General features: G+C 40.6%; 1 protein-coding gene across 1 annotated transcript in view; it reads right to left on the reverse strand.

Annotated features, from left to right (window-relative positions):
* TMEM59L (transmembrane protein 59 like) overlaps positions 1 to 16588 on the reverse strand; it is a 120739-nt gene that overhangs the window by 71619 nt on the left and 32532 nt on the right. The window contains exons 3-4 of the mRNA XM_073548022.1: positions 13180 to 13274; positions 10611 to 10760 (exon numbers count right to left, since the gene is read on the reverse strand). Of these exons, the coding sequence (XP_073404123.1) occupies positions 10611 to 10760; positions 13180 to 13274 (245 nt within the window). The remainder of the gene's footprint in view (positions 1 to 10610; positions 10761 to 13179; positions 13275 to 16588) is intronic.

The raw sequence follows: 16588 nt of genomic DNA on the forward strand, positions 1-16588 counted from the left end.
TATAATCAGTGTGTACATAAAAGCTGAGTGAGTTTCTGGGATCCAGACATTCTCTTGCATCTTTCACCCAGTCACTGACATTTCTAGATTGTGAGTCATGGGGAAAGCAAAAGAATTGTCAGCTGATCTACGGGAAAAGGTAGTTGAACTGTATGAAACAGGAAAAGGATACAAAAAAATATCCAAGGAATTGATCATGCTAGTCAGCAGTGTTCAAACTGTGATTAACAAATAGAAAATCAGAGGCTCTGTAAAAACAAATCCACGGTCAGGTAAACCAAAAAAAAATTCGTCCACAACTGCCAGGAAAATTGTTGAGGATGCAAAGAAAAGCCCACAAACAACATTAGCCGAAATCTTGGACTCTCTGAAAACTAGCGGTGTGGCTGTTTCAAGATGCACAATAAGGAGGCACGTGAAGAAAAATGCTCTGCATGGTCGAGTCACCAGAAGAAAGCCGTTACTGCGCAAATGCCACAAAGTATCTCGCCTACAATATACGCAAAACAGCACAGAGGCAAGCCTCAAAATTCTGGAACAAGGTAATTTGGAGTGATGAGACCAAAACCGGACTATTTGGCCACAATCATAAACGTTACATTTGGAGAGAGGTCAACAAGGCCTACGATGAAAGGAACACCATATATATATGCATATAGTACAAAAAAATAATTTTTCTCTTATCGGCATGGTGGGATTGGGGTGCCTCCTCTTCTTGTTCTTATTGTTTTCTTTACTAGTTTGGGATTTATTGTCATAATGATTAAGTTTTATATTCTTAATGTATTGAGATGAATATACGTATATATATATAAATTATTTTTTTCATTAAGTTATGTGTTTTTTGTATATTCAACTACAAATTATTTACTATTGTTTTTTTCCCCCCTCTCCCTTTTTTGTCTTTCTACAGACCTAATCGCAGGAGTATGGTATTCACTGTCTGGTTTATATTCATTTTTTCAATGATTGGATATCAATAATGGCCGGTTCCAAATAAATGCATATAAAAAGTTTTCATTTTTGTTTATTTTAGTTTTATTCCCTCTTTTCTTTTTCTCTTCATTACACATAGTCTATACATTTCTTGGTGCACATATGTGACTCCTACAGTGATGCGCCGCCAAGTACTTATTACAGATGGCGTCTATCACTATACTATTTCCTATTATGCCTCTATTCTGGTCTCACATGTCTCACCTCTTTTCTTTTTACAGGATTGCGCATGCGCACTTACAGTGCTATATTATGTATTTTTGTCATACTATATTTACCGTTTTTTTAAGACATAAATTACTGTGCGATACTTGTATGGTGGTTGTGCATATTATTGTGTTTAACACGGGCACCCCTTGAGACTATAATGTCTTTCACTTTCTATAGATAGCGTTTACCACTATATCGTTTGTTATTATGCCCGACCTCCGATTTCAACATGCCCCACTTCCGTCCTCAGTGCAGGACGGTGCATATACATTTTCAACGCAACCTTATGTTTGACATGCCCCACTTCTGGTTTTGTGCCCCACTTCCATCTTTTTTAACGGTTTGCGCATGAGCTCCCTAGCGCTACTTTAATTCTTCAGCTGTTTTGCATTTCTTCATTAAAATGGCATAAATAGACTCACTTGTTGTTATTACACTCACTTCTTCACCTACCCTCGGCGCTGTCCTGTTTTACCGCATGTCCTATCTTCAGGTTTGTTAGATCTTGGGACTAACTTCTTCTACATATGAGGTGTTACATGTAAGATGGCCATTTATGGGCCATGTCTCAAATTCTTTTTTCTTTTCTTTTATATTTCCTTAGAAATCTGAATCTTCAACCTGTAGTTACACAGGTATATATAAAATAATTTTCTATTGTTCTATATACCACATTATTGTGATACCAGAAACTGCATTAGGTTGTAGTCATTTTGGACATGGCAAAAAAATTTTTTTCATGTGTACTGCCTCCAATGATGGATACTATATTTGTATGCAATTTCGTTTTTGTAAGGGTATGTCAAAATATTATTGTTTCGATGTTTTGTACATATTAAATATCAGTCAGCAATTCATTATTTTTGTTTTAATAATCCAGAATTTTTGATTTGATGTTAATTTTATGTTTCATCTAGATAAAATACCCTTGAAAAAGGCGAGTACGAAAGAAACGTTGGGGCATTGTGTGACTGCTATTTATAATAAAAAACAACGCATATTGAAAGAATCTTTTGTAGCCTCTGGTTTATTGTTATTATTATACTGTTTTTTTCCTGACGGCTTGGTTGTCTTTTCCCATTTACTATAAAATATGTGGTATCGCTGTTATCTTACTGACTCAAAGAATAAAGGTGCCTTATCAATTTTACCACACACGGAACAACATTAAAAAAAAATTCTTGAATTGCTGTTGTTTGCTCATTCTGCCTCCCAAAAATTGGAATAGAAACCTTGGAATCAAAAAATATCATGTGGCTGTAAATGGTACCAATAAAAACATCGACTTGTCCTATAAAAAAACAAGCCTTTGCATGACTCTGTAAAAATTATAGCTTTCAAAATATGGTGATGCAAAAACAATTTTTTGCAAAAAAAAAAAAAAATGCATCTTTAAGTGTGACATGACAGCTGCAAACATAAAGAAAACAAGGTAAATCTGGTATTGTTGTAATCGCACCGACCTGAAGAATAGTCGCCTAATCACTTATACTGCACAAGGACAGCGTAAATAATAAATCAATTCTTCACCTGCTGTTGACTTGTTCATTCTGCCTCCCAAAGTTTTGGGCACTTCTTAAAAGAAGGACAAAGCTGAACAGAGGCCAGATGGAATCCGGAGTGGCTCCCTAGGTGGTCTCATCTGAATCATGTCACTCACAGATTTAGATGGAAACCCTTATATAAGAGCTCAGAGTAGAGCGCCGGATAAATGTGATCTCAAACGTTATGTAAACTGTTTCCAACAATAGCTTCAAATGAATCCACAAAAAAGTAAGTCCGCACACTCAAGTCCATCATCTGCCATGGAAATATAGGGGCTTCAACATTACTGGTAGCACAAAGGCTCTGTTAAAGCGCTATGTCTCCTCACCCCCAAAAGAAATACAGCAAATTCTGTGCACCCACATCCAAATGCCCCTCCCTTCTGAGCACCACAGTGTGCCTAAACCACAGTTTGCGTCAAGTTGTTTGACATTTCTGTAGCGATGAGAGCTCGCCTAATTTAAGGCTGCATGTCTCCAGAAATATGAGCTGGGAACAATGTACTGGTCACTACAACGTACTGTTCACTACAACGGTATTTTGCAAATTTTTTACTCAGAACCATTCCCTGCTGTTTGTTTCTGGAAAAAAAACCATGGAGTCAAAATCGTCACTAAACCTGTATATAAATTCCCAAAGGGATGTAATTTCCAAAATGGGGTCACTTGAGGGGGGATTCTGTTTTTCTAGCAACCCTTGGCATTCTGTATATGGAGTCAGCATACTATTCTAGGAAAATCTGCCCTTCAGGAGGAAATTAGCGCTCCAGGAGGCAAATAACACTATGTACCTCCTGAGTCTTGCCAAACGGCTAAGCAGTACTGTACAGCCACATATGGGGCATTTCTACATTCAGCAGACATTCGGGGACAAATTTTGGTGCCATGTTTACCCATTTCCCAGTATGAAAATCTAAAATATGGGGCTAAAACAAAATTTTTTTGATAAAAATGTCATTATTTTTTTCTTCACTGACAAATGGTATAAAAATCTGTAACCCACCTGTGTTGTCAATGTGGGTGCAAGGACTGGAACAATAAAGACAACGGAGTCTCTGGGCCGGAACCATTGAGACTGCCACTAGTGTTTCAGGGGGACAGAGAACCTGACCGGGACAGACCTGTGACCCCTGCTGTCAAGGGCAGGTCTGTTATAAAAAGGGCGGTACGCGGGAACCAGGGGCTTTTGGCGGGAAGATAGGAGGTGCAGAAGAAGGTTAGCTCCCTCCCTGCGATTAAACCTACTGTCGGCAGACTACGCTTGAGTGTGCATGTCTCAGCATCCAGCTACAGCTTCAGTGACCGCTTACCGCTGCCGGACGCTGACCCTACACGACCGCAGGCAGGAAACGCTGACTATACTGCACAATGCTTGACCGCTGACAGCGTAGGGTGCACAGCTCCCATCAGATACTTCAACTACAGCCGCGGCTGCAGTTTTGAAACCAGAACCCTCCGCCTCATTCGCTGGAACAACAGCCACTGGTACCCAGACATACAGTGGCCCACCAAATGTTCCCAGACCCTTTGCCTCTGCTAAGAGACAGTGCCTCCGGTACATCCAGGACCGCTTCTTCAACATGACACGCCGGCTTCGGCGCCATCGTGGGATCTTCCAACCACATCCCTCTGGATGACAGAGTCTGATAGGTTGAAACTACGTTTTTTTCCCTTTTCCGCTGTTAGCAACTCTTTTTTTATTACCGTTATTGACAGCTGAAGTCAGGCTGTCACCGCATTATACTGTACTTCCATATATTTGCCCGTGCAATACTTCTGTGTACCTTGTATATATCAACTCCATGCGTTGAGAAAGTGTTGTCATCTTTTTCTCTTGCTATAGAAAAACACCTGCTAACACTTACTCTGCCTCATGCTCGTCACTGCATCCTACGCACCTGCTAGTAACCTACATTAATATGAACATTGCACCCCTAGATTAATTCATTGATAGGTGTAGTTTGAAAAATGAGGTCTCTTATAGGGGGTTCTGCTGTTCTGGCACCTCAGGGGCTCAGCCAATGTGACATGGCCCCCTCAACCCAGTAGCGCAAAATCTGGACTCCATTATGGGCTTTTTCCCTTCTGAGCTTTACACTGTGCCTCAAAAGTAGTTTTCGACCACATATGGGACATCGTCATACTTAGAAATTGCACAACAAATTTTTGTTGGAAAAATATATTTATCTCATTTTCACAAATCAATGTTGTAAAATTCTGTGAACCACCTTTGGGTTGAAGGTGCTCACCACACATCTAGATAATAAATTCCTTGAGGGGAATAGTTTCCAAAATGGGGTCACTTGTGGACGTTTTCCATTGTTAAGTCACATCAGGTGCTCTTTAAACGCGACATGACACCCACACACCATTCCATCAAAGTCTGCGTACCAAAACTCACTTCTTCCTTTCTGAGCCCTGCCGTGCACCCAAACAGTGGTATTCCCCCACATATGGTGTATCTGCATACTCAGAAGAAATTGAACAACAAATTTTGGGGTCTATTTTCTCCTGTTACCCGTGTGAAAATTAAAATTTTGGGGCTAAAATAAAATTTTAGTGGCAAAAATGTGATTTTTTTTATTTTCATGGCTCAGCAGGGGTTTAAGGTGCTCGTCACACATATAAATAAGTTCCCTGAGGGGTCTAGTTTTCAAAATGGTGTCATGTGTGTGGGGTTACCACTATTTAACCACGTCAAGGGCTCTCCAAATGCAACATGGTGTCCTCTAATGATTCCAGCAAATTTTGTATTCAAAAAGTCAAATGGCGCTCCTTCCCTTCCAAACCTTGCAGTGTGTCCAAACAGTAGTTTTCCTCCACATATTGGGTATCGGTGTTCTCAGGAGAAATTGCACAACAAATTGTGCAGTGCAAAATAATCAAGTTGTTTGTCGCACTAGTATGCTTTAGTAAAAACTGGCTAACATGAAAAAATTACTATTTTAAAGGTATGCTTTGAGTGCTCTGCGTTAGCCACTAACGCAAAAAAGGTTTTAATTAAAGTGTAACATAGAAAACATGCTGGTGGTTATGTGTAAAGTATTCCTGCCCAAGTTAGAAAAATTTGTTACACAATGCATAAGCCCATGTTCCTTCATGTGTTTCAGTCATGGATTCTTTTAATGTAATAAATATTATATGTTAAAAGATTTTTTCTAAAAATTATTTATGGTATTAAATATAATCCTGTAAAAAGGATGGGAAGAAAGAATGGGGGAAATTGAGGGGCAGGGGAAACAAGGGGAAGGAGAGTGAGGTGAGCAAGGAATAATAAAAGATGGTATAACAGAAAACACTGATATAAAAATATTTTATTTTAAAAAATATATTTGGTTACAGTATTTTAATTTTATTATTTTGTTTTAGCAAAAACAAGAAATATATCAGTGTTTTCAGCTATGGGTTTAGGCATTGTGTAACAAATTCTATTAGTCTCTAAAATACCAATAACAGCTTGCAGTATGCACTAAGTCCAACATTGGTGGATCGGGGGAGAATTTTCCACATCTGCTTGGAGAAAGAGGCCGGGTACTAGCCTATAAAGCACCGCTCTGTGCTGTCATGCACAGTACCCTGATGAAGGGGAACTGTGTATTCCCCAAAATGCGTTGGTTGGCTTTTTGGTCTTCCTGACAATCCGTACCTCTGTGATGTCACACGCCGTCTTCAGCACTGTTGGCCATTTTCTTCCTGCCGGGTATCCAGGGATGCTACCAGCCGGAGCACCCCTGGCTCTACATGTGCATCTCTCGATCTGCACTTCACCAGACGTCCTTATTGCATCATTGGACTACACCGACAAGTCAGCCATCTTCAGAGGCTGCACGATAACACATCTGAACAATGCACCTGCAGGATAAGATACCTGCCTCATATTGAATATTGAATATTTCACTTGCTAAGCAAAATTTGGGAATAAAAAACATTTTTGTGGGAAAAATGTGATTTTTATTTTCACAGCTCAACATTATAAACCTTTGTGAAGCACCTGGGGGTTCAAGGTCTAGATCAGTCACATCTAGATCAGTTCCCTGAGGGGTGTAGTTTGCAAAATGGTGTCACTTATAGGTAGCTTCTACTGTTTAGGCACATCAGGGGCTCTCCAAAGGCGACATGGTGTCCGCTAATTATTCCAGAAAATTTTACATGAAAAAAGTCTAATGGAGCTCCTTCCTTTCCGAGCGCTGCAATGCGCTCAAACACTGGTTTTCCCCTACATATGGAATAGCTCCATGCTCAGGAGAAATTGCACAACAAATTTTGAAGCCCTTTTTTTCCTGTTACCCTTGTGAAAATTAAAAAAAAATTGGGGTATAAAGTAAAATTTTTGTGAAAAAAGTTAACTGTTTATTTTTTCCTTCCACATTCCATTATTTCCTGTAAAGCAGCTGAAGGGTTAATAAACTTCTTGAATGTGGTTTTGAGCACCTTGAGGGGTGCAGTTTTAAGAATAATGTCACTTTTAGGTATCGTCTATCATATAGGCCCCGCAAAGTCACTTCAAATATAATGTAGTCCCTAAAAAAATAGTATTGAAAGTTTTGTTGGAAAATGAAAAATCACTAGTCAACTTTGAACCTTTCTAACTTCCTAATAAACAAAATCATGTTTCCAAAATTGTGCTGATGTAAAGTAGATATGTAGGAAATGTTACTTAATTAAAAACTGCAAAATTTTCACCAAATGTCCATTTTTTTCACAAATAAACGCAAGTCTTTTCGAAGAAATGTTACCACTATCATGAAGTACAATAAGTCACAAAAAAAATCTCAGATTAATGGGATCCGTTGAAGCGTTTCAGAGTTATTACCTCATAAAGTGACACTGGTCAGAGCTGTAAAATTTAGTCTGATGATGAAGGTGAAAACAGGCTTGAGAGGTAAAGGGTTAAGGCTTTTTTCTCTGTTGCTGTGATATGGGCTCCTGAAGTTCAGATGCTAATTTCCCTTTTAATGAAGGGGATATTACTTTTCCCTTCAAAGGCACTGTCCACTAATAAGAAGGTAGCGCCACAGAGGGGAAAAAAAATTCTACATAAAGTGGCAAAACAAGTATTTCTTGCATGATTTTGTTAGACTTGGTGTGTTAGAATCAATATGTCACACTGAGAACCAAGAAGTATCATTTCTCCTTGCGGAAAATGACATGCTAAGCATGTCGAGATGAGGAGACTTAAAGCCGCAATGCTCCTCTGGGAAATATGCTAATTATGCAAATTGTCTCTTCAGAGAGGAAGAGGACTAGAACTCTAGTGCCACCTATTGGAAGTAGCAATCCTAAAAGTCAATGTCGACCCTTTAACGAGCCTTGTTACATGACTTAGGAAAAAAGCCAGGCCAGAATCTCAATTTGCAGACACAGTGTTTCGGCGTACTGCACCTCGTCAGTGCAAAGTGTGACATCTGGTATGGCTGTGAGAGAGGCGTGTGACCCTGAGAACACCACACTCTTGTTGCTTCCTTTCATTACAATGCCAGGAGAGCTGCAGTATGTGAGAGCCTGGAGAAATCAAGATCATTATGGGAGAAACGTACATCGGCCATTTGGCTAAGATCCCCTTATCTTTCAAAAAGGCGACTAGTAGATTGGTTGGTATGCTTGTTAGCATTTCAGGTGGCTCATAGAGTCATCTGGTGGAAAGCATGGCTCCCTAGGATTGAGATCATTGGGCCAGGGAAGATTGAAAGCCCCAAGAGTGGTGACGCCGGGGTGTCTTAATTCACTGGAATTTGGAACCCTACATGAATTTCGGCATGTAGTACTTGCACTTCACTTCATTCTTCTAGCATATACCCTTTTCCGGGCCTTTTGGCCATGGTATGGGGAATTATTTAAATGCCCCGTCGAAGGTCCAGTCAGTATTACATTGAGTAACCTTCACTATTTATTTTTATATTTGCTTTTACTGTGTGTCACCCTTTACACATGTGTCCACTAATCAATAGGATTGTCACTATGCCATTGGTTCCTCTCTAGGCAGGTCTAGGGCAGGGGAGGGCAGGGGGATAGTGTGTGGCCATGAAGTTACGTTCCCCCTTGACATCTGGCTCCCCTCTTCATGGAGGGGAGCACCTTGGCCCCCCTTTTCTGAGCATGTGAGAACATTCTAAGGCTGCAAGTTTCTTGCTTGGGTGGCAACTCAGGCAGATGCTGGGAGTTAAATCAGATCTCCTCTGGCTCTGTCTAGAAGAGGGTATTTGTCCTTGACCCTTGCTGTGGCCTTTTAGCACAGAGGGACAGGGATTGGTTTGGGGGAACCTTCTCCTGAGAGCAGCATTAGTAATATGCAAAGCTCTAGACCTACTACAGATACTGGGATAAACCTTCAATCTCTTTACTCTCTGATACTTGTAATAGATCCAGAGCGTTATATGTGACAAATGTTGCCCCCATGATCTTCACTTCTACAGGCTCTTCCATATTGCAACTCTCCTCTCCTGATGCTGTAATGACAGGAATGGACAGGAGTGATGAGTTCTCAGGATAGTCAAGTAAGACACATTAGTTTCACCAGATCACGCTGAAAATTGCTATCATTCTCTATGGATATTTCTTTTTTTTTCATTTTTAGTGAATTATATGTTTTAAAATAAAAAATGCAGTGAAAGGTGGCTTTTTAAGGCTGTGTTCACACGTAGCTTTTTTTTTGCATTTTCGCTGCGTTTTTTTACGCACGGAATTGCCGCAAAAACGCAAAAAAAAACCGCATCCCATGCAATCCTATGGGATTCTGCAATGTTGTGCTAATGTTGCCGATTTTTCAGCTGCGGAATCGCATAGCGGAAAAATCCGCAGCATGCTCATTCTTTTTGCAGAATCGCGGGGATTCCACATCCATAGGATTGCATTGAAACGCTCATTTTTCGCATGTGGCTATGCCCACCATGCGTGAAGTGAGCACTTCATGTGCGGATGCCACCCAGGGTCTGGAGGAGGGGAGACTCTCCTCCAGACCTTGGGTACCATAATCCTGTAAAAAATAGAATAAAAATAAAAAATATTGTTATTCTCACCATCCGACGGCCACCGGAGTCCTTCCCGCCTCTCACCACGCTCCCGGCATCTTCCGGTCCCAGTAATGGTTTGCGCGAATGACCGCGATGACGTCGCAGTCTCGCGAGCATGACGTCATTGCAGGTCCTTCGCGCAAAGCATTACTGGGACCGGAAGATGCCGGGAGCGCCACAGAGCAGATCGGGGGCCGTCGGAAGGTGAGAATAACAATATTTTTTATTTTTTTTATTATTTTTTACATCCTATCTTTTACTATTGATGCTGCATAGGCAGCCTCAATAGTAAAAAGTTGGTCACACTCGTCAAACACTATGTTTGACGAGTGTGACCAACCTGTCAATCAGTTTTCCAAGCGATGTTACAGATCGCTTGGAAAATGCTAGCATTCTGCAAGCTAATTACACTCGCCAAATGGAAGTTTTTCTCGGGAATTCCGCATGCGGATTTCCCGCAAATTTCCCGCAGCAGGGAGTTGCCGCGGAAATTTCCGCGGCAATTCCACATGTGTGCACATAGCGTAAGTGTTTTTTTACATAATTGCATAATCCTGTCCACAAAATAGATTGATAAGTGCAGCTGGATGGTCTGACTGCTGGGACATGTACTGATCTTAGGAATCATGTTCCGTTATTTCTATCAGCCCTCCATGCTCATTACCACTCTATTCATATAGGGGGCTGGGGTCCTCCATTTTCATGATCAAAGGGGTTCCCAGCGCTCAGACCCAAAACGTACCTGTAAATAGGTGATAAATTGGGTTATTGGAAAACCCTTTACGTGACAGGAAAAATTATATAGCAACACAAAAAGTAGTTAGTATTTGAAGTAGAAATTACAACTCACCTGAAACACCACAACTTTCCCATCATCCGACTGCAGGTAGAAAGTCCAGGTAGATGAAATGAAGCTCTGAGCAGAACTCACAATGTCGTTGCAGAAGCCAGAGATCAGGTCAAACATAGAAAAGGAAGAGGGAAGTCTGAGGTCCAGCATCTACATTTTAAAGATAAATGAAAACATTAAAAAACTCGACAAGACCTCAAAATATCATTGACACAGTATGATGGTGAATCTAGATGGAGCTGATGGGGGGGCTGAAATCAGCCTTGAATTGAAGCCTGACAGCACCCATGCCTAGCCAATAACAGAGAGATTATTCAAAGAACGAAAGGACTTTATGTATGTGGACCACGTGGAATAAGACAGTTTGTCTGTCCCCAAAGGAATGAAATGCAGAAGGTATTTAACTGAGCTCAGTGAGGTCCAAAGTGCTATGAAGCAGTTAAATCTGTGAGAATGGGCCTTGTTTCACGAATGTGTGAAACCAGCATTAAGCTGGATTCAAAGGTAGTGTTTTAGTGTTTCAGGGATTTTTTTGTGTCATTTTCATGATGTGGCTAGATATTCTTTTAAAGTCTGTAGCTAAATATTGACTACAAGCGCAGCATCTGTACTATTAGACTTCAAATAATGGCATAAAACATATGTACAAAATGTGTTTACACAGAAAATTCCATAAAAAATGCCTTTAACTCCTTCATGACATTTGACATACCTATACGTCATAGTTGAGAAGGGGTTCCCAACCAATGATGTACTGTTAAGTCATGCTGATCATGCGGACACTGTGTCCGAAGACACGATAATCACATGAAGGTGCCTGTTGTTTCTGATAGCCAATCACACAAATTTCAATGTTTCGTCAAATGAAATTGTACCCCACACTATTTTAGACAGTGCCATCACTTCTGCTGCTGCCAATTGAAGACTTAAAGAATGAAGACGATCCTAATCTGTTCCTGTGCCGCTTTTTTCTAATCCATTCCAATCTCTCACTCCTCACCTTCACCCCTCTCGAAATCCCTTCACCAACCCCCCTTATGCCACAGAGTGCTGATCAGGACTTGATTGTTTGATTTTTGGCATTTTTTGTCCCTTGGCACTTTTGTGAGCACGTCCTTCTGTCGCTGAAAGCTGAACAGAATTTTTTGTTTCCTGTCCATTTCCTCCTTTCTCCCTTTTCACCACCTCAGTGTGTGCATTCTGAAGCCGCTGATCAGTCGATGACATCACTGATCAGCATACGGTTGTTTGGTTTTTTTTGCTTTTTTTTTTTCAAAAAGTGTAAAAAAAATAAATAAAAATAAAATAAAAATAATATTTTAGATTAGCTGATAGGGCTGGATTAGGGACAGTGGTATCCACAATGAAAACCTACTGTAGTAACCAGTTTACACTACTGTATTTTGACTACAATATACCGGTAATCACAATTTGCGGCAGTTAGTTTCAGACATCTGTTTACTAACTGCAGGATCATAGTTTTAGTGGAAAATTACTGTAGTACCGTAATTTATACTACAGTTTTTTTCTACTAATACATACTTGTATAATACTTGAATTTTTACAAATATTAATACATGAAGGGCAACCATGCATGTCATTATAGGATTTAGGCTGGTTTCACACTTACGTTTTTTTGCACTTGTATGCGCATGCGTTTTTTTGTAGTGTGCGCTCGGGCGCACAAAATGCACTCTTTTGCATTTTTTGTGCGTCCGACTTGTCCCAAGAAAACGCATGCGCACGCAATGCTTTTTTTTTTTACCCAACCACCCATTATAGTCTATGGGTGCACTGACGTGCGCACATCAGCGCAAAAAAAGCATGCATTTTTTTTAAAAACGTGGGCAAAACCGCACAAAAACGCATGATGCGTTTTTATGTGCGTTTGCACTGTGCACGGTGCGCAGCGCAAAAAAAACGCAAGTGTGAAAGCAGCCTTAGATATGCTGCAAGGGCTCATATACAGTATTTGCACAACATGCAGGTCCAAATTTTGCCACAGGGCCCATCAGACTCTAATTACGTCACAGCCTAGAAAAAAAGGTTGCAGCAAACTAAAACCCCTTTTGGCTTAATCCAGATATGTATTTCTAATGTTGATTCTGTTCAGTGGACTAGCAGCCTCTACGGGACACATGTTAGTAGCCCATTTCTTTATGGTCTAGGTAGCCTTACAACTATGAGCAATAGTAGACAGTTTATGGTATACAGTGAAATAGTAACATTCAGGACCATAGATATAGAGTGCTCTGTCGCCACTGAAGGGGCACGTGTTCTCCACATGTGAGAACAATATTACTATAAATGGCACTATGGTCCTTTTAAAAATTGACAATTGAACTGTATCATAAATGTCCTTAAATCCACTGTGCCCAAGGATTTAGGAGTTTTAAGAACTTTTAGTTTAGGCTTTTAATGATGGAGTTGCCACATAACCGCATTTGAGCTTCAGAAAAAGTAAAGCAGAATGTAGAGTTGAAACACATAAAACAATTCAAACACATAAAAGCTTACATCATACATTGAATGGAAATTGAATTGTTTATGCATCCATTTCTTCTCTTACCTTTTCCTTCTGGCTTTCAACTTCAATGAGCTGTTTTCTGCAGCCTGTTGTACAACCATATTGTTCATCTGTTTTGGAATATGCTTCAGCACATGCTATAACAGAAGAAAAGTAAATCTAGAAATATAGTGGTAAATTGCTCTTTTGTATACAATTCAATATATTTTTTATTGCTATTCTATGAATAGTGAATAGATTGTGGTAACTATACTGCTTTTCTGGCCATTACAAACAAGTTTGCTAACAACAAACTGTTCATGTTATGCTCCAACTTCTTTAAATGTGATCTTGCAGTGCCCTTCTCACCAGGAAACTAACCACAAGACCCAGGCCCGGATTTAGGGGGGGCGCAAGGGGCCCGGGCCCTGGGCCACCCACCAAGCGGGGGCCTCCCACTAATATAGAGATAAATCTCTCAAAACGTGTAAAATACACGTCTCTCTTTGCTGTGAACTGTTTCTAATGATAAGGAACATTTAACAAAAGAGAAACTATTGAAAGTGTAGGGACCTGGCTACGGTCCTACATCTCAGTGGCTGGCGCAGAGCGGCAGAGTCATGGCACCTGCGTCAGCATCCACTGACCTGGCTAGCCAGACTTCCTTAGTACCTGTACCTAATGCTTAGCTTATGACATGCGGCAGCCTTCTCCGATCACAACAGAACCTTCTAGGCGCGCCGCGCTACTATGCAGCTATATCGCTCCCTCGGATTAGATCAGATGAGAGTTTGTTCAGTTCAGCTACCTTCGAGGAAGAAGGCAGAGCCACGATGTCAGCGCGAGAAGAGGATTCTCCACCGCGGAGCGCGGCAGGACTTCACTATGGATCTTCAGTCAGTGAAGATCCAGAGTGAAGTGGTTCAGACTTCACAGTGTCGCGGTGGGTGAGTATGATCTCTGTCTGTCTGTGTATCTTTCTTGCAGCTCCTGTCCTACACAATACCATACTGTATATACAGGTCCACACTATATCCTGCATTACAGTGTGTCTGTGTATACTGTATGTATATAGTGTGGACCTGTTTACAGTATAGTGCCGTGTATACACTATATACAGCCAGCACAGCAACAGCCTCTGATATATACAGCCAGGTAAAGAGCCTCTGATATATACAGCCCGGCAGCAGCCCCTCATATATATATACAGCCCAGCAGCAGCTTCTAATATATACAGCCCAGCAGCAGCCCCTTATATACATATATATATATATATATATATACAGCCCAGCAGCAGCCCCTCATATATATACAGCCCAGCAGAAGCCTCTCATACATATACACCCCAGCAGCAGCCTCTGACATATAGAGCCCAGCAGCAGTCTTTGATATAGACAGCCCAAATTTCTACAATATACATACATACATAAGTACATACTTTAACCTTTAATTCCCTTTCAGGACTTCAAGGGTTGACAAGGTCATTTTGTTACTTTTAGATTACCATAATGGACAATCAAGAAGGAGATAGGCATAGACATCGCACAAGAATTTGGGAGTCTGGGGTGTCTAAAAGACGTAAGGCAAAAGAAGCTACAATGAAATCAACAGAAGAGATAGCGATGACAAGAAAATTGGACGAGTCCTTCACTGTTCATTCAAGGCAAGTGTCGGAAAGGAGTAATGACCTTGTAGAATCTGATCAACCTGACAATGCTTCAGTGGAAATGGTTGTTGATCCTGGCAAAGAAAAGGCTGAAGTATTAACGTGTACAACTGAAGAACACAAAAAAAGGAGACTAACTGATAGTGGCACATCTTATGAAGAAGGTGAAGTTGAGGGCCCACAAGAGGGCGATGACATTGGACTTTGGCCATCTTTTATTTCGGAACAGATGCAAGATTACTGGCTGAAAAGGGGTGTATCAACAATCCAGCACTGTGATGAAAGTGTTCATTGCATACTCGGTTCAGCAACCAAGAAAGGACCACAATATTCCAAGAATGTGCACACTTGGGCTTTTACAACGTCAAAATCATAATGGAGAAGTCATAATGAAGAATTGGTTATGCTTCTCTCCCTCTAAAGGACGCATTTACTGCTTCACGTGCAGATTGATGTGCTTTATTATAGCATCTGAGTCTTCTCAGCTTTCGTCTAATGGATTCTGTGATTGGAAACATTCACAAGAACGTATAAAAAGTCATGAGCAGTCAGCAGAACATCTGAACTCTACAATTGCTTTCAATATGAAGTTAAAAGCAATTGGGTGAATTGATACGGAGCTCACACAACAGGTTGAGGCTCGGGAGCATTATTGGAGGTCAGTATTGAAACGAGTATTAAATGTTATTCAGTTTATTGCGGAGTGTGGCTTAGCATTTAGAGGAGATAACGAATTGGTTGGATCACCTAGAAATGGAAACTTTCTGGGCATCCTAGAACTCATCGCCCAGTACGATGACTTTCTTGCACAGCATATCAAAACTCAAGCAAATCGCGGCAAGGGTCATACAAACTACCTGTCATCTACAATTATGGAAGAAATTATCAATGTAAATGGGAGAACAAGTCCTCAGATAAGTTATTTCTCGAGTTAACAAATCAAAATACTACTCCATCTCATTGGACTCTACACCCAATGCAGCTCACGTTGACCAACTAACCCTTGTATTGAGGTATATGGAGAAAGAAGGCCCTGTGGAACGCTTTGTAACATTCATGGCAAACAAAAGCCATGGCGCTCAAGACATGTTCAATGCCTTGTTGGAATTTTTGAAGAGACATGACCTAGACCTGGGAAGTTGCCACGGTCAAAGTTATGACAATGCATCTGCAATGAGTGGCAAATACAACGGCCTGCAAGCCAAAGTGATAGAGAAGAACAATCTTGCATCCTGGATTCCTTGTACGGCACACTCTTTAAATCTGGTTGCTAAAAATGCTGTAGAAAGCTGCTCGAGTGCTGTACATTTTTTTGACTTCCTTGAAAAGCTGTTCCTCTTCTTCACAGTTTCAATGCAACGTGTGTCTCAGTCCATTGGATTATGGCCATATGGAAGAAGTACAACTCAGCCCTTCTGAAAAATACAGAACAGAAACTTTCTTGCCTATCATTGATCAGTTTATCGCTTCTCTTGACCAACATCTTTAAGCATATAAAGATATATCAAGCAAATTTAGCTTTTTTAGCCATCTGAAAGAACTGTTTTCAGACAAGCTTAAGGCCACAGCAGAGCAACTCGTCAGGTCTTATTCAGATGACTTGGACATTACATTTATCGATGAACTGTGTTAGTTTATAACATTTGCCAATTTATTCACAGACGAGGAGCCAAAAGATATCAGCACTGAACTTTTCTTGTACAAACTTATCATGGAAAAGGGTGTGCTGGACACTTTCCCAAATATTGAGAGAGCTCTAAGGATATATCTAATTTTGATGGTAACAAACTGCAGTGGTGAGCGTTC

This window comes from Dendrobates tinctorius, unplaced genomic scaffold, assembly GCF_039654945.1.
Source record: "Dendrobates tinctorius isolate UK_male_01 unplaced genomic scaffold, ASM3965494v1 ptg000011l, whole genome shotgun sequence".
In the NCBI taxonomy this organism is placed as follows: Eukaryota; Metazoa; Chordata; class Amphibia; order Anura; family Dendrobatidae; genus Dendrobates; species Dendrobates tinctorius.